This window comes from Patiria miniata, unplaced genomic scaffold (assembly GCF_015706575.1).
Source record: "Patiria miniata isolate m_02_andy unplaced genomic scaffold, ASM1570657v1 HiC_scaffold_7, whole genome shotgun sequence".
NCBI lineage: Eukaryota > Metazoa > Echinodermata > Asteroidea > Valvatida > Asterinidae > Patiria > Patiria miniata.
In genome coordinates, this window is record NW_024037074.1 from 7,742,672 (window position 1) to 7,768,501 (window position 25,830).

The following is a 25,830-nucleotide window of genomic DNA, read 5'->3' on the forward strand; positions in this document are numbered from 1 at the left end:
TTCTGTAGAAAAACAAATCCGTAGAAATTCCTCAAAAACAACGCGAACGCCCCCCTCCCGCTCTGACACCCAAAATAATTATACATGTAATAATGTCCGCCTGTGCACAAAAATATGGACAGAGCCAGCTAGGTTAAGGGGTATTTGTACACTATTTTGTACAAATACGTACTGACCCCCCCCCCCCATCTGCGAAAATGCATGTATCCGCCCCTGAATGAATGTCCTCCCGTCTTTTAAAAAAAATAGGTTTTTTTTTCTGAAATTGATGCTACTCCATCTGGAAATGAAGGTTATTCCTTCATATTTGTTTCTTTTTCTTTCATTAACAATTTGGATTCACGATGAAATTTTTGGCATTAAATAAGTATGCGGAGAAATATACGCTGAGTACTTCGACCTAAGGCAGCGCAAACACCCCGGTACGTACGGACTATGCAGCAACAGTCAGCGATATACAAATGACACTGTTTACCTCCATATCATTACGCCATGGAAAATTACCGAGAATGGGGTCAACGGACGCTGATGGGAGACAGCGCGCAATGTCTTGCCGCTATTTTTTGGTCAGTCACAAAAAAAATGCCTCGAATTTCTCAAGCAAAGTTTGAGACCTTAACCTCCGATTTGACCGTCCAGCTTCCAGCCACCAACGCGTAAACTTGTACATCATACCCTGGAGTCTTTATGGGCGCGAAAAAACATCAAATTTGGACGCTTGGAGTCTTGCAATTCGACCAGAAATTCGGCCTCATATACGGGGTCACTGCAACATCTCAATGCAGACATGTTGCGTCGTCGTCACCCGTAGTGAAAAACTGACTTGAACATTGCTGTAGGCCTACAGAACTTGGCATAACTTTTGTTTTACAGAACTGAACTGGACTTCGCAACTGAATTCCTTTGAATGTTCATTTTGTGCTGAACTGAAACTGAATGGACGCATGGATTTTTTTGTGAAATTCTAACTTTGTCGAAGTTATTGGAAAATACTGAAGTCAAGCTTTAGGAGTTCGTCGGGGTAAGTCCAACATTAAATAAGGAATTATCGAGGTGAGTGAACATTTATCTTCTCCTCCGGTCACACAGAACCAAAAGAGGAAAAAAGCATCGGAAAAAAAATATTGCAACCCGACGCCACTTTTCTCTTCATATATCATCTCAATGAAGGTCAGTCATTGCAAAAATTATGATAAGACATGAATCTGTTAGGAAATACTTCGAAACTTTTCTTGACACTCCATAGACTTTGTAGCCTACACAACCGCTGAAGTGGCATCAGGTTGCAACATTTTTTATTCAAAGTATCTCAATATTCTGCATTTTGAGCAATAAGGCACCTGATATTTCTGCCTGCATTTTAAACCTCACTTCAAAGTAAAGTGGAGCCAGAAAAATTCCTAAAGTTGTATTTTGCATTGTTGAATATTGTGCAATGAAATTCTGCAATTCTTCTATTTTTAAATAGACGAATTGCAGAATTTCATTGCACAAAATCTCATTTTTAATATATCGAGATATTAGAATAAGCACGATGCATGTGTGTTTGTTGACAACAAAATGGCGTCAATTTTGAGTCCCCTATACATTGAGTTTGTCTTTTGCATTGCTGAATATTGTACGTTGAAATGCCATTCCTGTAGGCGAAAGCCCGTTTGATGTAGAGTAATTTGCATAATGAATACATGCCTTTGGTTCATCGCGTATTTCGCGCGTTGTTACAAAAGCGCAATCGAGAGCGAGTGTGCGGTAGTCGGCACGCGAGCCGCTCGTGACCGGTGCAGCGTGGGCGTGTTCGTATACTCCGATGATTCTTATTGGTTGAAAAGTTGAAAAGGCCGCGCGCGCGGTATGCGGCCAGGTGCACCGTCGATGCTTAATTTTCAAAGACATTCCAGCAAGGCTTTTTAGTACAGGCATTATGTGAAAAATTAAGGGGTAACCTCAAACAAATTGCAACAGAAACCATTTAAAAAGGTTATTACTCAGAAAAATCTCCTCTATAACATATTAAAAGTCTTAAGAAATCCGAGTGGTGGAAAGTAGTTTTCTAATGTGTTTCTTAACCACACCCAGTACCACTTTTTTTGCTACTTTATAATGGAATATTTAGTGATGCTGCAACAATATATTTAATACTAAACACAGAGAGTTGATCTTAATTTATTATTGAGATGCCCATTGACTTCAGAAAAGATCTGTAGATGATTTATATTCATTTTTTTATGCTGTAATATATATATATATACTATCTGCAATATGATACATATATGAATCTATATATAACATATAGGTTCAGTCTATTCTGCTACCATTGGTTTCACGCACACGCACACTGCGTGGCGATCATCAGGCGAATTTACTCATTATTCTAGACCTTGGTAAGTTTCAATATCCCTATGTTTCCCAAATTTGCGATATGCCGATAATAATTTGCATAAATGCCATTTATTAATTTGCATAGATTAAAGTTAAAATTATGGCTGTCATGTGTGGACATGTCACAATAAAATTTTCCCTGATAATCCAAGTCCAGTCATGTACATAAATTAATATCACACCATGGTGCATTGCTATAAGGTTCCTTAAAAAAGGAAAGAAATCCAAGTGGTGGAAATATGCCTAATTTGCATAAATTCAAAATGGCCACTAATTACATGATTTTTGATTTGGCCATAACTCTTGTCCTGCATTGCTTTTTGGAGTACTTTGAACAACAATTTGTCCTTTGACATTGATTTCATCATCATTCCAGTCCGAGGTACCTTATGAGATCCTATGTTTCCTATGGGGTATAATTTTTTTGTTAACGTTTCTAGCTCTTGTCAAAGTTGGTATTAGTGTTGGAAAATGTGATATCCCTGTGTCGCAGAGCGAATCCTTGTGCCGCTCCACTCGGACCAAAAATCAAGGAATAACTCAAGAGAACAGAGGATTCAACACAGGAGTTACAAATCACAAAAATCATATTATATATACGGGAAAGAAATAAACCAAAAAACCGCAAACCTCAATCCGAAAATACGTGGGCGATGGTTTTATACCCCTACCGCATAGGTGCAAGCCCGGAATTGGTATGCAACAAAGGGAAAAGGAATTACGATGTGCATAATTCACCTAGCACCCACCTCCGAAGTTACATAACACTTTACGGCCGTAAAAAAATAGTGATTGATGAATTAACTCAGAAATAGGAGGAATAATTTTAACAAATTTCAGAGACAAAAAAATGCCTACTTTAAATCCACTAGTACACTGCATAGGGATATCACATTTTGCAACGCGTATGCCAATTTTGAGATGAGCCAAAAACCGAACAAAAAATATCTTTCCCAATTTGTTGATATTTTGTAGCGAACATCTTGGGGTTTAATTTTCATCCGCGTTTGTCTCAATGTCGGGTGATCCACTAGGTCAAATTCAAGGTCAAATTCAAGGTCAAAATGTAATTTTACTTAAAATAACCCCGACATGAAAAAAAACAATGGTAAATTTGGATTTCTCATGATGTAACCTTTCAAAAGAAATTAAGATTAACACATTTGGCTCACAGATTATAGAAATATGGTCATTTAAAAATGGCAGCAATGTCCATTTTGACCAAAATTGCCTGGGCGGTAGCGCGAAAACTGTTTGTCCGATGGTGCTAAAACTTAAAATTTCGGCTTTTCAGCCAAAATTACCCCATAAACTAAATATGATCCAATTTGAAGAGGTTGGGGTTTCAAATTTAAAAGTTTTGGGGGGTGATTTGACACTGAATGACCCCAATGTCAAATGACAAAATGTTGTTTAAAGTACCCCAAAAAGCAACTTAGGACGAGAGTTATTACTAGATAGCATATTATGTCATATTTTTGGCCACTGCATTTTTCTTTGCTAAAGAAGGAATTTTTCTCATAATTATTTGGATAGACTTTACCTTCCTAAGCTGGAAATCCGTTGGTAACATTTTTTTTCTATCTACCATGTGGCGGTCATCTTGGAATTCAAAATGGCCGCCATTTCGGGCCTAATTTGTATCTAACTTCGGACCTGATTGTCATATGAAGTTCAGTTTGGTGGCAAACCCCATGTTTTTGATACCAATGAACCCACGAAAATCATTGTTGATGGGGTATACTCCCAGTGGAGTACCCCATCAACAATGATTAACTTGGATTCCTTGGTATCAAGAACATATGCAGTTTGCCACCAAAATGGACTTCATACGACATTCAGGTGCCACCTTATTATTTAAATGAAATCAAAGATGGCCGCTATTTTTGAATATCCAATATGGCTGCCATCCATTTGGGATGCCTAAATGTGCTAATTGGATTCCTTGGTATCAAATTTATGGGCTTTGCCACCACCAATAGTGACTTCATACGACATTGAAGTCCAAATTTATTATGCAAATAGTTCAGAATGGCGGCAATTATGAAATATCAAAGATGGCTGCCATCAACTGTAAGTACCCCGTCCACAGTGATTTACTTGAATTCATTCAAATACATGGACTTCATTGGACATTCAGGTGCAATGTTATTATAAATAAGATCCAAGATGGCGGCTATTTCGAGAAAAAAAATCCAAGATGGCTGCCATCCATCTGGGATAGATCATCAGCAATGGGTCATTAAGATTACTTGGTATCAAATGTATGGGGTTTGCCACCGAAATTGACTTCGTACGCCATTCGAGTCCAAATTTATTATGCAAATAAGCCGAAAATGGCGGCCATATATTTGAAATATCCAAGATGGCTGCCATCCATTTGGAGTACACCATAAACAATAATGTACTCAGGTTCCTTGGTATCAAAAACATGGGGTTTGCCATCAAAATAAACTTCATGTGACAATCAAGTCCGAAGTTATGATACAAATTATGCTCGAAATGGCGGCCATTTTGAAATCCAAGATGGCCGCCACACGGTAGCTGGGAAAAAATGTCTTCAATGCATTTCTGGCTTAGGGAGGTAAACTCTTTCCAAATATGGCAAAAATTACTTCTTAAAAAAAAAAAAAAAAGCAAAAGTACATAACGGCCTATATACTATTATGGCCGCGCCAAATCATATGAAAATCATGTAATTAGCGGCCTTTTGAATTTATGTAAATTAGGCATATTTCCACCATTTGGATTTTTAACAACTTTTTTAGGGACCTTATAGCAATGCACTGTGGTGTCAAATTTGACTTGGATTATCAGGGAACACTCAATTGGTACATGTCCACACATGGCATCCATTATTTTAACTTTAATTAGGCAAATTGATATACGGCATTTATGCAAATTATACGGCATTTGAAAAATTTCAAAAACATAGGGATCTTGGAATTTACCTAGGACTTAAATAATGAGTAAATCAATGTAAAAGGACTAAAACTGTTGTTTAAAGTACCTCTAAAATCCACCTAGTATGAGAAATATGACCAAATCAATGCGAAAGTCCTAACATATGCGGCCATTTTGGATTTATGCAAATTAGGCATATTTCCACCACCTCGATTTTTTAAGACTTTTAGTATGTCATTTAAGGGACCTTATAGAAATGCACTGTGGTGAAAAAAATTCTGTTGCAATTTGTTTGAGGTCAAACCTTATATTGCCTGTACTATTTTAGGGGTTTCCTGAAATGTTGGAGTAAACATGTTCAGATTAAGAATGGAGGGTTCCTTGGAATTTGGTTTGCCTTTTTGTTATAATTGTATTAAATTACTGGTTAAAAACTTACCAGAATAACTGGTTTCGAGCTCTTATTTCATTATTTAAAGATGAAATGAAAAACCTGAATACCATGAATTCGAGGAGAGAACAACGGAGCCGGTGGATTTTATCATAAATCTGACATTATTGAATGCAAACACACTGTTTAGAGTATTATAGGACGGCATTCCAATGGACCAAAATCGATTTTATGGACGATGTATCCACGGATTTTAAATTTGTATAAATTGCTTAAAATAATGAACTTTACACCATTAGCTTCAGGGTAACTTGTATATTATGAATGCGAATATAATTTCAACTGGACAGCAGAAGAAAAAAATATTGAGAGCTGAATTCGTTTGATTATGATTGTAAAAATTTAGATTTTAAAAGATAGCCGACGGAATTATTTGAAGCTCATAAGCATTGGAGAAGACCCGCTGTTGAGATCGAGACCAGCGAAATTCGACGTTTTCAAGATCAAAGAGGGCAAATAAGGCAAAGTTATGATTGTATTAAATGAATGATTACGATTCAGGTTAAGGCGTAGGATTAAGGCGGGGTGGGTGGGGGTATAGGCACATGGCGTGCGTAGGCAGCCGAGCACACCAGCAGCAGCGTAAGGGAGCGTGACCTGGCACAGCCATGGTGTAAAAATTAACTTATAATTTTTTTTAACAAAACAATTACGAAGTTACAAAAATAACCTTTTCGTGCATGGCACAGTTAAGATCATCGTAACTTGATCCTTAAAAACATAATGAACGGTAATCAATTAAAAATCTGTATCGAGGTAGTGTATTCTAATGGATAAAAAATGTGATCAATATAAAAAAAAAATCTTTTCAAAATCAATGTTTCTGAAATAAGTAGACACACGTTACTGAGCTCTTTGGTTACATGGGTTGATGAGCATCTGTCATTTATTAAATAGGGGGACATCTTTGGGGTAGTTTTCGCGACTGTTATAATTGTAGGTATGATATCGTCTTCCCGAGAAAGTGTTCACGGGTTGGTGATATCTTGTAGGTGACATGCCGTCTTCCCGAGAAAAAAATATTTCTTGGGTTGATGATATCTTGAAAATAAGACATCGTCTTCCCGAGATAATGTGTCATCACGGGTTGGTGATATCTTGTTTGTAGGGTGAGATGTTGTCTTCTCGAGAAAAAAAATCTCTGGTCGATGATATCTTGTAGGTGAAATATCCTCTTCCCAAGAAAGAAAACATTTCTCGGGAAGAAGATATCGTGTTGATCAGATGTCATCTTCTCGAGAAAAAGTATATCTCGGGTGGATGATGTCTTGTAAGTTAGATATCGTCTTTCCGAGATAATTCATCACGGATTGGTGATATTTTATAGGTGAGATGTCGTCTTCTCGAGGAAAAACATTTCTCGGGTTTACTGTATCTTTTTGGTGAGATGTTATCTTCTCGAGAAAGTAAATATTTCTCGGGGTGATGATATCTTGTAGGATATCGTCATCCAGAGATGATTTTTCACTGGTTAACGATATCTTGATATCCTGATACCAAATCAGTTAATTATTTCATTAAAACGACGATAATGTCTACCTTCAGTGATAAAAGAGATTTTATCGACTCATACAGCTACTATACGGAGCTCTTTAAAACATAATTATTGTAAAAAAAATTAGTACCTTTTTCTGAATAAAAATCGTAAAACAGTTTTTTTTTAATAACACATTCACTATAAAAATAATATTTTCAAATCTAAAGTTCTTAAACTCTGAGTTTTTCCTCCTTAAAGAAAACGATTAAGGCAAAGCTATATAAACATGAACGTGTATAAATAGCTGGTGTAATAAAATAATAATAATAATGATAATAATAATAAACAAAGTTAAGGGAGCTTCAGCGTACTGCAAAAAGCGCGGAAAGAGCAGCTTGCAAGACATTTAGGAACTTTGGGAATTGGGGAGGGAATACAAAAGTTATTAATTTATACCAACGTTATCCTGACAATGCCAATTCTGCATTGGCCATAATAACGCCAGTTGAAGTACGAAAACAAGTAAACTTTTAACTTCACGGACTTTATTCGACTAATACAAACTGAAGAATCAGCGATGAAGACGACCGTCGGAGATGTTATATCAACAGAAATCAATATCAAATCAATGGCATTGCCTTGAGCTTTGCCACATCACAACCATAATAGTTTGCTGATTATTTCTGTATAAAGACGAAGCAATTACCTTGAAGAATTAATGGTGTAAAGATGTTCATTATGCATTCCTTAAATTTTTTTGTGAAATAATCCTGTAAACTGTTGTGTTGGATAATGTCCATTGGAATGCCGTTGAAATATGATTGAGAAAGACGACACCCTTGGAACGACACCCTTGATGGGTGCTACTATTGAGAAGAATGACACTCTTGATGGGTGCTATACTGTATTGATTAACATTAAACCCTTGATGGGTGCTACTACACCCTTGATGGGTGCTACTACACCCTTGATGGGTGCTACTACACCCTTGATGGGTGCTACTACACCCTTGATGGGTGCTACTACACCCTTGATGGGTGCTACTACACCCTTGATGGGTGCTACTACACCCATGGGTACTACTATTGAAAATAACCTCACCCTTGATGGGTGCTACTACTGTATTGAATAACCTCACCCTTGATGTGTGCTACTATTGAGAAGGACGACACCCTTGATGGGTGGTACTATTGAGAAGGACGACACCCTTGATGGGTGCTACTATTGAGAAGGACAACACCCTTGATGGGTGGTACTATTGAGAAGAACGGCACTCTTGATGGGTGCTATACTGTATTGATTAACATTAAACCCTTGATGGGTGCTACTATTGAGATTAACCTCACATCCTTGATGGGTGCAACTATTGAGAAATACGACACCCTTAATGCTACTAACGAGAAGGACGACACCCTTGAATGGTGCTACTATTGAGAAGAACGACACCCTTGATGGGTGCTACTATTGAGAAGAACGACACCCTTGATGGAGAACGACACCCTTGATGGGTGCTACTATTGAGGAAGACCACACCCTTGATGGGTGCTACATCGCCAACAAATCATACTTTAATAATGTATTAAGTTGACGTAATTAAGAGCTGTTTTGTAAGGAAGACAAAGAGTTAAAGATAATAATTTCTCCAAGGAACCTCTCCGCACGATTCTTACTTACGACACAATACCAAGCACCATGTGGGAAAGGAATGAAAATCCCGCCGCTTGGATGTGCAAAATAAATCGTGATAATTTGTTTCTAAATGCCCACGTCTTTGGGTGTCAGTAATGTACGATTCCGAAATAATTGTGTATTCGAAATAACTATACTCGCGCGCTTTCTGTTCGATTGAAAATGACTTTTCAAAAGATGACATGTATAAATTAAAAGCCGAAAATCCTCAAGGGTGAAATAAATCAATGAGGAAAAATTTTAAGAGCGGAACCGTGAAATCGAAAACAAAAACTGACTGTCAGCAATCGTTTTATTCGACAAGACGAATAATATCAAACTGCGAATGCATCGTTCGTTAACGATTACGAGTTCGTGTTGAGTTCGCGTGCGAAAAGAGTTAGTGTCAATCATAACATCTTGTCAATCATTTGTCAATTGTTTGACCGATTTGTGTATAGGAACAAAATAAGACGATGAACCTGTAGGTATGGATTAAAACAACAAAATGCATCGTTCGTTCACGATAGCGTGTTCGTGTTGAGTTCGGGTGAGAACAAAGTCAATGTCAATCATTAAATTGTATCTTTCATTTGTTAATCATTTGTCCGATTTGTGTATAGGAAGAAAAAGACGGTGTTTATCGACCTGCAAGTATGGATTAAAACAACAAATTTATCGTTCTTCAACGATAGCGTGTTCGTGTTGAGTTCGAGTGCGAACAAAGTCAAGGTCAATCATTGTGTCTTTCATTAATCGTTTTGTCGATTTGTGTACAGGAAGAAAAAAGACGGTGTATATAACGACCTGCAGATATGGATTAAAACAACACATTAATCGTTCTTTTACGAGTACGAGTTCATACGCATGATAAGTTCGAATGCGAACAAAGTTCGTGTTTGAGCTCAAGTTCGAACAAAGTGACAGGAGTTCGACTTCGAGCCGAAAAAAATGACGAGTGCGAGTTCGTGTTTGGGGATCGAGTATACGAAATACGAGGTACCAGTTCGTATTCGAGTTCAAGAACCGTATAATCGAAAAAATAAAAAATAAACTGATTCATTTTGTGTCGTCCTTGATATGTGTATAGGAAGAAAATATGACGACGGATACCAACCTGCTATAGGTACGGATTAAAATAACAAATGTATCGTTTGTTAACGTTAACGAGTTCGTTTTGAGTTCGAGTGCGAAACCGATTACACGAGTACAAGTTGGAAGACGATCATATACACGCGAGTACTCAAAACTGCTGAACCACGTAGTACATGCTATTTAGGAAGGATTTGTATGGTCAAATCATGGTGGGGCCATGTAAAAGTAAATCGTTCTGCTTCTTTTCCTATTTGCAACATCTGCACATTTTCTGTTTAATCTTGCACAAAAATGTCTTATGCTTGACATTTAAAGACAATGATTGTAATACGTATGGGGTCATGTTTGTAGGAATGTTTTTTTTCCACGTGTAACAATTCGTGTAAGATATTTAGGGTCATACGTGCGAATGAAACTTTTTGAATTCCAGTCGTGTCTTTCATCGCCGTTTTGTAGAGATTTCTGCCAAACCCAATTTTTCTTGTGTATGATCTTCTGTAGTTAAGTGACAAATTTTGTACAGGATTCCAGGGCCATGTGAACATGTCTTAATTTGTTTTTGTAAAAAATTCTTTCTAATTTATCATGCAACATTTTTTTAGGGCCATGCAGTCTATAGAGATCTTATATTGCTCCGTTCTGTATACATTCCTCCAATAACCAGACGCGTATTTTCTTGAAAACTGCTTATGCATTCATAATCTCGTCTTGAGTGCGAATCATTGTTTAAAATACTCTAGGGACATGTGTTGAGTATGAATAGCTATTTTGAAGCTTAAATAAGCTCTAACGTTGGATCTAAGTTTTCTTGTATATACTCTGTGTTTTGCTCACCTGTTGTAACTTCACCGCGGTTCACGTAGTCAAATACCCTTTAGGGCCATGTTTAAAATTCTACTTTATTTGTCTGAGTGACAAACATTTTCTTGGAGATGTACTGTTCTACACGTATAGGGCCACGTATATGTAAATGCTCTTCACATTTAGGGTCATGTGCAGATCTTACATATTCTTTTAAATATGTAACGGTCTTGAAACGTAATCAAAATGATGGTTTAGACGATGCCACTTGTGACTTGTTCTTCCATATCCGATTCGTAAAGATCGACAGTTGCCTTTTGTGTTAGGGCCATTGTGTCATTTTTTTAAATTGTAAATCAGGTGTAATGACACCTGTAACGTCGGATACACCTTGTAATCGCTGTAAAGAGCATAGCCTAAAAACAGGATGAAACAATTTGCATCAATTGGTTTTTTTTAACAACCACAACACAAGTAGAGGTTTTGATCGATGGTATTTTTCAATTCTGATAAGTCCGATCACAGCTGGTCGGCAATGTGAATGTTGTTTCCCTTTGAACCGCGTTGCGCGTAAGTTGCTTTGCGCAAACTGGAATATCATCTTCGCGACCAGTTGACCAAATTATCTATTTAGTCTAAATTAAGCTTTCTTTCTCAACGGTTGAATCCATTACAGTGGTCGGGTAAGGGCCACTAATTGGATTATCTTCACCAAATTATCCATAAACTAAGCTTTCTTTTTCTCATCTCAACAGTTTAATCCATTCCAGTGGTTACGTAAGGGCCACTGATTGGATTATCTTCACCGTCTGTAGATACTTTGCACCCAGTTAGGCCTAGAGATCTAAGTAGCGTAAACCTAAACTAAGTTTCCCCTTTTATGATTGTATCTTGATAGTGGTCAGGTAAAGAACCATTAAAATACGTTTTCCTTCTCTTTATACCACAGCATGCCTGCACCGGTCACAAATTTGATCAGGAAACCACTGTACATTAAACATAACCTAGCTCCGCTAGGAAGATTCTTTTATTTTCAGCCACTTGCAATTTGATTAGAAGGACCAGCAAGCCAGATGAGCTCATGTCAGGAGCTGCTGACACGGAGGAACCGGAAGCAGGGAGGAGGAACAACGGATGGCTGGATGACCCTGCTTATCGGGCGACCCATTACTGATTCCCAGGTAAAAATACATGTGTTGATGTTATTTTCCTTTCGAAAAATGTCTTGGGATGTTTCACGTTATTCTGCTGAGCGAGTAATGATACCTTATTAAAAAAAAAGATAAGCCTAGACGAAAATAAATTTAATGTAAAATTGAAAAATAATCACTTAAAAACTTGACAAATCGAAAAATACAAAAGAAAAGCAACATTGTCACGCACACCTTTTCTTACATGTGTTCCTTCTAATCTTTTCGCAGAGATGACGGTCTACAAGATGAGCTATCTTTCTGGACGAAGATACAATCACTTCTTAAAGGAACCGGAAGCAGGGAGGAGGATAGACGGAAGGACTGATGACCTGCTTGCAGAGCAAGTCTTCACCAAATGTTGAGGTAATTTAGCTCAAGGGATTTAGATGTATTTTTTTATTATTCATTTTTATTTTTTGTCTTGATCTTCGGGAAGTGGCATATCAAATGTATTCAATCCAATAGTTGGGATGTGCTTCGAATGTGAACAAAGTGTAATAAATTAGATATAATTATTTCTTTTATCTTTGCAGATTCTTCTTGCTTCGTGTAAGTAGCAGAGACGAGGAAAAAAAACATAACGGAGTGCAATTGTTCACAAGGGCAGGAACACGAATTTTAGCAACACTCGACTGAGTTTTACAATACAGCTCCTGAAAGTTCCTGTTCGTTTCTCTTAAAAAATCGTCGCATCTTTTTGCATGGAAATACATAAAAAAATAACGTGGGACCCCCCCCCCCCGATCTAAATAAAAAAATGAACAAAATATACTGGTAATAATGTCCGCCTGTGCACAGAATTCGTCAGGGGTATTTGTACACTATTCTGTAATATAGTGCTAATGATTGTCGGATTTGAACAGCGTCCTCATTGAAAGTAAGTTACGTTATTGCCCCCCCCCCAAGTTTTCCACCAACACTTTTTCAACAAATATATTGTGTTTATATATTTTCTTCGCTGTTAAGATTCACAATAAATTGAAGATAGAGAGTTAATCATCGGTCTGTGGACTTATTTTGGGTCAATGAAAAAAAATACAGGCCAAAACATTGGTACTTTGATAGAAAGAAACCCACACATGCAAGGTCTCCAATTACACATCGAGTTTGACTGAGTGTTTTATTTTTCCAGTCACACTCTCTTCCGAATTCCCTGCGTCCGCCTAAGTACAACCTATACCGTAGTTCAACAAGTGAGCTTAAATTTACCTTAACCCTATGTTTATGCCTGTTACAGAACTCTCTCGTTCAAGATTTTAAGAAAGATCCATGCACTAGTCACTCAACAATGAAGCTATAGACAACGATCTCGGACAGTTTTAACTTGCCTCAGAGCAGTATAGGTGCGTTCGAGTAGCTTACCCGAACTCGGGTAACTTCAGGTAGACGAGTTATTTACGACAGCCGAACGCTCCACCACGGGCCATCACGATCCTCACGTGACTCCGTATAGCCGCAGCCATAGCCACTGACAAAACGGCCGTTTCGTGCTGGGTCCTCATTGAGATTTACTGCTTTTCAGTCAATAAACCGTTCCGGCCTGTCAATCAAACAGCGCGCATTGACCAATTAGATTGCGTCTTTTCGTCAGGTGACCACGTTAACTTGACAACCAGTCGATGTCCGCCAATACCTCGGTCAAACTCGGCCACATGCGTGATGAAAAATGTACACAAACCAATGGGTTTGACGGAACCGTGTAAATATTTTGGTCCTAAAATGGGGCTTTTTGTCCGTACGTTTCGGTTAATTAAAAAATGGTCGAAATCTGCTGTTGTGGCACATAAAACTACGGCACCAGACATCTGGACCCACTGAATAGAATTGTTTTCCCCCATTTTTTAAGCCAAAAAGAAAACTTGAAAATGTATAAGAATAAAGAACCAAGGCCTGACTGGGCAGCGTGTCACGATGGACGGCCATATTCGGATCTGAATGTAAACAAAATGAAAGGACCAGCAAGTACGAGTGTTCTACGGTAGGATTTCAATTGCGATGGATTTTTTTTTTTATTACCGTGGTATTATAATATAAATAATATAAAAAGGAAATAACATTTTTCATATTTTATCAGAATAGCGACCCACCATTTTTTTTGTTTTATTTGTTTTGAACAAAGAGAATAAACAAGTTATATACATGCTTACTCACCCAGCTACATCTGCTCTGTATAACTCTGCTTTAAATTCAAGATTTGTGGCGTCTCCCTCAGTCTAACGTTAGGCTAAGCTATAACCGTTAACCGTAGGCAAAGGCCTATGTACTTCGGCAGCATATTTTCCTGGTGTTGCCACCTGATGGCCATCCTCTAATTTCAAAACTACAAATGCAACTTCATTCATCTGTTCATTCTTGGAGTAATTGTATCTTCACTTTCCCGGTATCCTCCATTTGCCCATGTTTTACACGCCGAAAGAATTTAAATCTACCGCCCTTTGGCAAGATCCGCTCGCATTGTTGAGGCTATTTGTATACGCGTCAGTGCAAAGTACCCTAAAGTCGACACTGAGCTTGACCGAGCTAATGCGTTGCCATGCGGTTGCTACGGTGGGCGGGGCTTATGGCCAAATCCGGAACGGTCCATTGCAAAACTCAAAAACAAAGTTGGGCTGGAATTAGGCCTATAGCCTTTTAAGTCGCAATGAACTCAATTACCTTTACACTCAGTCACATAAAGTTTATTTTTGGGTCCACTTGACATTTCTACCAGGCCGCCAAGGGATGAACAACTCTTTCTTGTGACGTATTTCCACCAATGACTCGATTTGCTCCACGAGCAGAGTCTGTGGTGCCTGACCGGTGACCCGGGTGAGCCCCGAGGATGACGTCAGAGCTGATAGACGGCACGGGGCTGACCCCTGTCGACCCGGGTGAGCTAATCGAACACACCCATAGATAACAAACATTACAATCACACGATCTGTGTTTTTGTGTGTGAAAAAAGGAACAAAACGGAAATGAGTGTATTAATGCTTAAGTTGAAATTTATATATAGGCCTACATGCCACTATCTTGCCCCTCAACGGTTGCTAATTATACAGCATCAAACAGCCGTCGTCGCACCTCCGTCACATCACAGGGTGCAGTAAACTGCTACACATCCCAATTATAAAACCCCCTTTTCAGAAATTCAGAAAAAATACTAATTCTCCAAGGTGTTCAAGATACACATCAAATTACAGCTTATTCATCATCTTTCATTTTCGTTTCAATACTTTTTTTTTGGGGGGGGGGGGTAATCTTATGACTTTTGGGAGAAATTTCCATCCGAAAATGATCACCCCTTAAAATAGTCCTGAAGCCCATCGCCATTTTGAAAAACGGTGTGCATACACTCCATTGCAAAATAGAGCGCTTTTAGGGCCCCAATTTCATGCAAATTTCATAGAAATACAAGCTCACTCTCCTGTGCACGGCTTCCACCTATATTTTTTGCAAACCCTCAAGTTCATGGCCCACAATTATGCTCAAATACTGGATAATTTGAGGCCATGCAAATCGTGATTTGGTCGGCGTAGATAATTACGGACCGATTATACTGGCCTGCACCCACAGCACCCCTGACGTGAATAAGATTCATCAGGAATAGTCAGAATCTTTTGGTCTGGGAACCAGACTATGACATGACAATTGAGGTCAATATCATCATCACGATCTCCACGAACATACATTTCATCAGAACATACGTGAGTTTGCATTTTTAATTTGGTGTCTGAGTTGACAGCATATCCCAGCAGGCATTTTTGGTCGGTTTAACGTCTATCTGACGTCAGATTCCGACCAACTCCGACGTTGTTTTTTGGTTGCCGTCGTGGTTGTAAGTGTAAGTTTTTTAGACGTTGAAAACCTGACCAAATTCTAACGTCGGTATGTGGTTAAAATTATGACGTCAGTCTGACCATGATTAACTGCTAATCCTGACCGAAATCTAACGTCTGTATATAGTCAAATTATGACGTCAGTCTGACCATGATTAACTGGTTACATGGACGTCGACAGGACGTCAGATTGTTGGTTGAATTTAGGTTAGAATATGGTTGAAAGTGTCAGTTATTTGGACGTCGAAAACCTGACCGAAAGCTAACGTCCGAATATAGTCAAATTATGACGTCAGTCTGACCGTGATTTGACTGGTTATATGGACGTCGACAGGACGTCGCGGTTGAAGTTATTTAGACGTCGAAAAATGACCACATTATAACGTCTGAGTGAGGTCAAAATTGACGTCTATCTGACCGTCGTAATAACGTCCTTTCAACGTTCGGATTTCATGGTTGAAGTTAGGTCAGTACATGGTTGCAAATGTAATTTTTGTAGACGTTGAACACTGTTATTTCGGTTGTGTAAAAATCAAACGGTTATGTACTATATGAACCTAGCAACCTGTTGTGTAAACTGTTGTTTACACAACAGTGTAAAAATATTACACAACTTGTTCAGTTTTTTTACACAACTGGTTGGCTAGGTTCACATAGTACACAACCGAAATAACAGTGTTAAGTTTTCTAACTTTAGTTAATAGTAAAAATAGTGGCGTCAGTCTGACAGGTTTAAACAATGGCAAATAGACGCTTCAAATGTTCAATGTTGATGGGCCGATCAATTTTGACATCAGATTTCATTACCACAGTTCAACTTAATTTGGACATGAAATAAAAAAAAATAGACGTCGGTTTGAGCCTTTGAATCAAACACTGAATCACAACCAACACAGACATGATCTCTAATCTCTTTTGTGAATATTTGTGCAGGTATAGAAGACATCAGGCGGTCGATGTTGATCCTGATGATGCATGGTGCCACGTAAAGTAGGGCTTAGGTAGTGTATTCGTCTCCCTCAACTGACCAAAGCAGAGAGCTGGAAAAGGGAAAAAAATGAACAACATTGTCAATTTTCTTGAATGCCAACACATTTTTAAAATAATGATGACTCGTAAATAATTAAAACAAAAGTTTAATTTTCAGAAATCCGAAATAAGTATTAAAAATAGTTCTCATGAAGAAGACAAGTCGAAGCATAGGCCTATTTTAAGTCTAATGGGCAATTTCATGCGATTCTAAGAAACGAATATTACTGAAATTAATTAATGAAAAATTTAAAATTGCAAGCACCGTAACTTTCTTAATAATTATAAAAAATAATTAACATTTATTTAGCATTGCGTACGCCGTGTTATTAACAAAACATGACATAGAGTACACAACAAAAGAAAAGTGGCATAATGTATCGTCATAAGTGATTCCCAAACTCTGAACACTTTTAAAACTAGATTGAAAACGTATCTGTATCAAAATATCTGTAAAAAATAAAAGAGACATTCCGATCGTTTGAGTTAGGCCGGATGCGGAATATGTTGCGGTGCAGTTAAATTCACAATAAATTGAATATTCTAAATCTTCAATCAACCCAGTACGTGTGGGAAACTTGTCTCATGTTGAGATATACTTTAAAATGACCTCATTTTTCCTAGGGCTAAATAAAGATTGGACATGATGATGGAAAGCGGGCAGAACATGCATGACTGCTGATTAGTTAGGATTTTCTACTTCTTCAATGTTTAAATAAAGGGCACCGTTAGTGTAACTTTGTTTTTAAAATATGAAATGACAATAGCATCCAACATGTCTAGTCTAACATTAACAACTTTCTACAGTGAAGTTAAGGTACTTTCCATGGAATTTTAATGTTACAACTGACATGACTGATAAGGAACATAATAAAGATATAATAGAGATACAATTTCCAACTATTGACCTTCAAAGAAATTGCAAATCTCTAACTCGGAAACATTCACGTTTGAAACTTACCATTTTCAGACATTGCAAAATCAGATCATCTTGATTGCGGTTCAATCGAAATCTTGACTTGTGCTTGTCCTATACATCTTGGTGTCGTATCTTGACTTGAAGTTAGGATCGGGGTTGGGAACATCTCCAATGTTAACAGTACTCCATTGCAGAACTAAATCTTGACTTGAAATCTTGTTGAAAGGTGCACAAAACTTGTTCATTTTGGGCCAATATGTCTCTTCCCAAAGCTGCTTCAGTTGTGACTGTTGTTTTAACGGATATTCAAACTGGCCAGAGTCGTACAGTAGTGGAGTTCGTTGGAATGCAAGAGGTCACACACAGGGCATACATATGCTTACGTGTAATACGCTTGGGCTATACGGTTTTCGCGCGCGCGGCACTTGGCTCTGGGCCAAGACAATTATAATTGGCGCGCGCCGCAGCTAAGTGAAAAAGTCGTCAAAACGGGCGATATATTTTGGTTGAAACAATGATGAAACTGCAGACCGGACATCAATTTTATAACCATCAGCTAGCTGACCACAATTCAACGTCTTTTTTAGTCGTTCAAATTAATAAGGCGTCCGATAATTTCGTTTGGGAATTACGACGTTGCACATGCATTCTTTAATGACTTTTTTATTTTATTAAGTGAAAAACGGACGTTATATTTTGGTCGAAACCATGACACACTATCGACGTAATGTAAATAACCAACAGCCGACCACAATTCAACGTCATTTTTGAGTTGCTGAAAAGACCGTCAGAAAACGGACGTTATATTTTGGGTTAAACCATGACATAACGATATTGTAACCATCCACTGACCAGAAATCAACGTCGTTAATTGATTCGTTGAAATGACGTTAGAAAACAGACGTAATATCATGGTTGAAAACATGACTTAATAACGACGTCAAATATTATAACTAGCAGCCGACCACTATTCAACGTCGCTTTTTAAGATGTTGAAATGACGTCAGATAATGGACGTTGTGTTTTGGTTTAAAGCATGACATAAGTACGACGTCAGTTATTATAACCAACAGCCAACCACAAAACAACGTCGATTTTGAGTCATTTGAACGACGTTAGAAAACGAACGTAATATCATGGTTGAAAACATGACTTAAAAATGACGTCAAATATTATAACCAGCGTCTGACCATAATCCAACGTCATTTTTGAGTCGCTGAAAAGACGTCAGAGAACTGACGTTATAGTTTGGGTAAAACCGTGACTTAATAATGACGTTCAAATATTTTAACCATCAAACGACCGGAAGTCAACGTCATTATTTGATTCGTTGACACGACGTTAGAAAACGGACGTAAAATAATGGTTAAAAACATGACCAAATAACGACGTCATATATTATAACCGACAGCCGACCATAATTCAACGTCACTTTTTGAGTCGTTGAAAAAACGTCAAAAACGGACGTTGCATTTTAGTCAAAAGCATGACATAAGTACGACGTCGGATATTATAACCGACGGCCAACCACAATTCAACGTCGTTTTTTGAGTTGTTGAAACGACGTTAGAAAGCAAACGTCATATCTTGGTTGAAAACATGACATAATTGCGACGTCGCGAAGGCAAACGCAAAAATAACAATAATACAACGTTGTTTTTCAGTCCGTTGTATAGACGTTGACAAAACAACGTCATACCATGGTTGAAATTACGTTTGGTAATATTCCCGACCAAATTCCAACTATATTTCGACGTTGTTGTTACGTAAAATTCTGACGTTAAATTGTCGACACTAAAGCAACGTCTGGCGGACGTTATAATGACAACGTCGTCTTTTGGTCGACTAAAACAACGTTGATTTTCGGTTATGTATGGTTGATCCGACGTTGCGACCATAAAACAACGATTATACAACGTCAGTCTGACGGTCGGTGCCTGCTGGGATAGTACGGGTAACGGTGTTGACGTGATTTCATGCAAATTTCATAGAAATACAAGCTCACTCTCCTGTGCACGGCTTCCACCTATATTTTTTGCAAACCCTCAAGTTCATGGCCCACAATTATGCTCAAATACTGGATAATTTGAGGCCATGCAAATCGTGATTTGGTCGGCGTAGATAATTACGGACCGATTTACTGGCCTGCACCCACAGCACCCGGCCCTGACATGAATCTAAGATTCATCAGGAATAGTCAGAATATTTTGGTCTGGGAACCAGACTATGACATGACAATGGAGGTCAATATCATCATCACGATCTCCACGAACATACATTTCATCAGAACATACGTGAGTTTGCATTTTGAATTTGGTGTCTGAGTTGACAGCATATAGTACGGGTAACGGTGTTGACGTGACAGTCTCCCAACGAATGTGTAAGTGTACAAACATTATAAGGCCTGCATCATGAATGTTAGCAAGTCGAACGTCTTGAGATGTTAATTGGAGTGCCATGGTGGTACTGTACGTAGGTTCACTTGCATGTGTTGGCTTAGGCGATACAACTCCAAGGCCATTAATTCCGCAAAGGAAATTATGTTGAACATTGTTGAATTGTCGGCTTTGATATTGCATGTACAGTTGAACTTGCTTCCTAAATCCAAAGTCCTTCGAGATTAACAATTGCCCACATAATAATGTGTACATGTCATATACTCCTAGTTGATGCATGCATGCGTGAGAAAATTCGTCGCGTTTTTTGCTAACTGGTTGCACCGTAAGCGCCTTTCCCATACCGGCGAACAGGTAAAAGGCGCGGTGCAACCTGTTTGCCAGTATGGAAAATACGCGACGAAGAACAATCGTATGGGCTTTTTTTTTTAATATTAACAGAATTTCAGTTCGCAGTAGGCTAGGCTATGGTACAAAGATTATACTGCATCCATCGTGTTTTCATTGTATACACACGTTTCTTGCAATCACAGCGAAAAATCTCCCACACACAATGGTGTTTTAACCGACCGTGACCTGTGCGTGCAATGCACGAGTTTATCACTCGGCGGTAATATTTGGAAAAGGTCACATATGGATCGCAATAAGCCTCTGTACTGATGACGTCACATTTTGTTTATGCGTGTGATTTCCTATGGTGCTCGGTATACCGTTGGCCCCCATGGCTCCATAGGAAAGTGATCATGTAAGCAAAGTGTGACGTCATAAGTACTGAGGCTTATTATAATTGTAACAAACGGTAAGTTTAAAGCGTATTTCACACAAAGTCCCCAATGCGCTGAACCAGAGTAAGACAAAGATTACAAATAGTTTGGTGGGAAAAAGTGTGTTTTAAGAGCTTATTTGGATGTTCCAAATGATTGACAATTTATTGTTGATAAAATAGCTCGGTGTCCCACGTACCACATTACCGCTGTTTGTTATCATGGGCGTCGCGGGGGGGGGGGGGGGGGAGGGGGCACTTGCCCCCCCCCGGAAAACGGTAAAAAAAAAGAGGGCGGAAAAAAAGGGAAAAAGAGGTGCGAAGCCATATGCCTGTTTCTTTGATGGTTGGGGGGGGGGGGTTTAGGGCAATTGTTCCCCTGCTCACGCTCGGAAAAATGATAAATTGAGAATATAATGAAAAAGTTACGAACATTTGGGGAAAAATTTGCTTTGCCCCCCCCCGGAAAAACCCTGGCGACGCCCATGTTTGTTATGCTGGCTATATAGTTTCATTCCTCCATCAGCTGCAACAACTTATTTCTCTGTTATACTTGTCACAAAAAAAAAGTCATACTTTTGATCCTAAATAAGTCTGTTTTTACCGCCAAGGAGGCTATGTTTTCATCGAATTTGGTTACTTTGTTGGTTGGTTTGTTGGTTTGTCTGTTAACACGATAACTCGAACACATAGCCTACGGAAGGATTTGCATGAACATTTTTTTAGAGGTGGTTCTTGATAGAAGTACAAATCGATCACATTCTAGAAGTGATCCGAATCTGGGTCTGGATCCAGGATTTTTTTAAGGATTCTTCACCATTAAGCCCGGTGTCACATGAAAATCCGACTCCTATGAAAATCGGACCCCTATTTCCCTATTATTGGTTAATCCCTCGCACGTGACAGGTCACTCTCCCGAAACGATCCTAAAAATAGCTTAGTATCGTACTCACGCGTGCGCAGTACTACCAATGAGTCCACATTTCATGGAGTTGGATATTCACGCTACACCGGTTCATACTTCACGCGAAAGCGAAAGCGAAATTCGTGACGTCAACAATACATTCGAAGCGCGTCCACTATTGTTGACGACATGAATTTCGCTTCGCACATGCTTTCGCGTGAAGTATGAACCGGGCTTTATGCGAGTGTTTCTTTTGGGTGTACTGACAATATGGCGGGGAATTGTTTAGCCTTGGCGGAGGTTTGCGCTCTCTGAGCACTAAAAAAATGCCTGGGTCAATTTTACCCCAGAAAGGGTGAAAACTGCAACTACCCAAAATTGGGTTGTTCTTTACCCAATTGTTTGGGTTAGCCTATATCTGTTAAATTCAACCAAACGTTGTAGTCATATAAGACCAAAATACATTTGGTCTTGAATGACCACATGTTTTTGTTGAATTTAATAGAAATTATAGGCTAACCCAAACAATTGGGTAAAGAACAACCCAATTTTGGGTCGTTGCAGTTTTCACCCTTTCTGGGTAAAATTAACCCAGGCAATTATTCAGTGCGTGCTTTCTAGTTTACCAATGGAATCAACCAAAATTTTAGATCATGTCAACAAGACTTGACACAATTTTTGGAGCGAGTTTCATCAGCTTTGTGCAAGAGGGTGAGATTTAAACGTTATACGAAACAACCTTACTTTTAGAATCTGCCACTTTCAACTTGGCGTCCTCCAATGTCGATACAGCGTTGCATGGAGATAAAGGCGCGTGCTGCGGTCGACGGCTTCTGAATGAATGCAGGATCACCCCTGATGTCATTGCACAGCTCCTCGATCGTTTATCTCAACACACGATCGAGGAGCTGTGCAATGACATCAGGGGGTGATCCTGCATTCCTTCAGAAGCTTTCGGCCGCAGCACGCGCCTTCCGCAACCGTCTCCAGCGCTGTATCGACATTCTGAAAGCAAGTATCTTTTTCGTACGGCGTTTAAATATCACTCCCTTGCACAGAGCTGATTAAACTCGCTCCGTGAAATTTGTCATGCCATGTTTACATGATCTGAAATTTTAGTTTATTTCCATTGGTAAACAACAGAGTTATTAAGGATCACGTTATTGACACCTAGAACGACACGTGCATGATTTAAAAAGTTAATTGACCCGCGCACGCTACAAGAGACTGATGACAACAATCTGAAATCTCAGTAAGTTGTTCTCTTCAGACAAAACTTTTCAGTACGAAAAGCGTGTGCAATTGGCTGGGACTATACCCGTATTTATTTTTCGAATTTTTCTGAAGGAAATTTAAGTGGCTTTTATGCATTTTACAGACCTAAGTATAGGCCATGGACTTTTTAGAGCCCACTATCCAATTGACGTTTGTTTCTTCTGTTATTACAGTGAGTTGCTGAAAATGGCGGATTCTAAACCCAAACGCCTCGCTCTTTGGTCCACTGGGCGTTGCTTGTCTACTGCCATGGTAATGAGCTTCGGTAACTATGGCAACGTGGAAGTCTTCAATGAACTGTACGCGGGAGCAGCCAGTTTCGGCCCGGACGCCACCATTCAATTTCCTCTGCCGATAAAAGTGGATGACGAGATGTCGTATGCTGAAGTCAAGGCGCTCCTAGAGACCGATTATCCAACCAGGGATCTTGTTTTTATCAAGGACCTCGCCAGTAACGTAACGGGGTGGTACGACAAGCTGCCGAACGGTTACACGCACGCGTTCATCATCCGCAACCCGGAGAAGACCGTCAGCTCCGGAATCCGACTTTCGGAGCGCGCGGGGTTGACTGTGGATCAGTACGTGCAGTTGGTCAAATCGACAGGAATGACGGGCGGCGGATTCGGAGACCTGGTCAAGTTGGCAGAGCATCTTGAGTCTTGGCTGGGTAAACCTCCCGTGATCTTAGATGCAGATGACCTCCAGCGTGACCCTGAGAAGATGCTGCGTGCATTCTGCAAGGCCCTGGACCTTCCGTTCCGAGAATCTCTCCTCAAGTGGGAGCCCATCACGGAGATACCTTGGACCAACTCTAAGGCCATGCTCGCCATCCACAAGATTAGCGGGGCTTACGAGAACGCCCTCAAGAGTTCGGGTTGGTTATTCAGCGACCCCAAGCCCGTTGATATGAGTGGTCTGCCGCAGGTACTTCGTGAATTAATCGACGAGGCGCGGCCATTCTACGAAATCCTTCATGGAAAGCGTGTGAAGCCAGAACACTAGTTGACTTGGATCAATTCTGATCTTGTGTGCACTGCAAAATGATAGTCTTATGACAGTTAGAGGAAGGCCTGCGCAGTGTAGTAGTACAGTACACACTGCGTTTAGAATTTTAGATGTAGTACCGGTACCGGTATATGGAGAACTTTGAATTCTTGTAACTGTCAGTGTTTCCACTCTAAAGAACAGATTTTGTAACTTTTAACTAACTCGTTACTGGATGAATATTTTGTTGATCACATTCTTTTCGATTTTCAGATCATTAAGACATTGTTACCATTCACTGAGTAATTTGAATAACTCAGCAAAGTAGACCTTAAAAATAGAGAAACAAATGAAGCACGTTTTTAAAATTTCAAGGATTTAAACTGTAATTTACGGCCTGGCATTGTCTAGCTGATGAGGAGGATGAAAATATATTACTATAAATAATTGAGAATTATACATTAAAACATTTTTAGAACGTGTGAAAACATTAAAAGTTGAATTGGGTAACTTCTTTCACAGGTGAAGAGCCCTCTAGCGTTGTTGTAGCGACGTATAACATGCAAATTAGGAGGTTATAATGGGCGTGACTATGACATAATAATGGGCGTGACTATGACCAGAGCTGCGCACAAACCAATACGCCGCGCCTCATATTGCGCGCGCACAACAACGCGTACTTGATAATTATATTAACCAAAAGTGTACAAATGCACCCTTCTCACGACTATATCTCTAGGGGGAGACCGTTCGCATGTACGTCACATTCTTTCATTTTGCTAGTACAATTTTTTTTATGGATTTTTTTTCGGGGGGGGGGGGGGCTAGACAATTTTTGGGGGGGCTAAAGCCCCCCTAGCCTCCCCCCGTAAAACCGCCACTGTTCCAGTCCCACTCTCTTCCGAATTCCCTGCGTTTGCCTAAGTACAACCTATACCGTAGTTCAACAGTGAGCTTAAATTTACCTTGAATTAACCCAATGTTTATGCCTGTTAAAGAATTCTCTCGTTCAAGATTTTACCACAGATCCATGCAACAGTCACTCCACAATAAAGCTATAGACAACGATCTCGTACAGTTTTAACTTGCCTCAGAGCAGTATAGGTGCGTTCGAGTAGCTTACCCGAACTCGGGTAACTTCAGGTAGACGAGTTATTTACGACAACCGAACGCTCCACCGCGGGCCATCACGATCCTCACGTGACTCCGTATAGCCGCAGCCATAGCCACTGACAACGCCCGTTTTGTGCTGGGTCCTCATTGAGATTTACTGCTTTTCAAGTGCAGAACTAAAAAAAAAAAGTTGGGCTGGAATTAGGCCTATAGCCTTTTAGGCCAAAACAAAAAAGTCTCCGGTTTCTGGTATGGAGCTTGCCCAAAAAGTGGTGCGGCGACGCGGCTTTTTTTTTTTTTACCTGATTTTTTTGCTTCAAATGTCGGCTGATGACTGCATATGGTGCCCAACTAAACTTAGTGCAAATACATGGGAGTCCAGAGAGGCCACATAAAGCTTATTCTCGACCATAACCCAATCTAAAAACACGTTAAAATTGTGCAGCAGCAGGATTCCAGTCACACCAGTGAGTTTGGCGGTTTTGAGACATCATCTTTCATTGAAAAAAAAAACTTTTTCATTTTGCCGACGCGCATGGCTACGGCGACGCGCGCGCAGCTCCACGAGCAGGGCCCTAGGGTCAGTGGTGGCTGACCCGGGAGATCCCCAGGAATGACGTTAGAGCTGATAGAACGGCACGGGGATGACCCCCTCGACCCG

General features: G+C 39.5%; 1 protein-coding gene across 5 annotated transcripts; it reads left to right on the plus strand.

Moving 5' to 3' along the window:
• Positions 1 to 502: 502 nt before the first annotated feature.
• LOC119746154 (branched-chain-amino-acid aminotransferase-like protein 2) lies at positions 503 to 24,552 on the plus strand. 5 transcript variants are annotated; one of them, XM_038222960.1, is made up of 4 exons: positions 10,694 to 11,956; positions 12,197 to 12,331; positions 12,502 to 12,517; positions 23,246 to 24,552. In XM_038222960.1, exon 4 carries the CDS (start codon positions 23,259 to 23,261, stop codon positions 24,072 to 24,074), a length of 816 nt encoding a protein of 271 aa, XP_038078888.1. In that variant the 5' UTR covers positions 10,694 to 11,956; positions 12,197 to 12,331; positions 12,502 to 12,517; positions 23,246 to 23,258; the 3' UTR covers positions 24,075 to 24,552. The 5 variants fall into 5 exon arrangements, with proteins under 5 accessions (XP_038078891.1, XP_038078892.1, XP_038078888.1 ...); XM_038222963.1 differs by lacking the exons at positions 10,694 to 11,956; positions 12,197 to 12,331; positions 12,502 to 12,517 and adding an exon at positions 503 to 1,053; XM_038222964.1 differs by lacking the exons at positions 10,694 to 11,956; positions 12,197 to 12,331; positions 12,502 to 12,517 and adding an exon at positions 503 to 1,021.
• The last annotated feature ends 1,278 nt before the right edge of the window (positions 24,553 to 25,830 follow it).

What these genes read in the sequence shown, in the direction of transcription:
- LOC119746154 (XM_038222963.1), top strand. Translation starts at nt 23,259, where the DNA reads ATGGCGGATTCTAAACCCAAACGCCTCGCTCTTTGGTCCACTGGGCGT.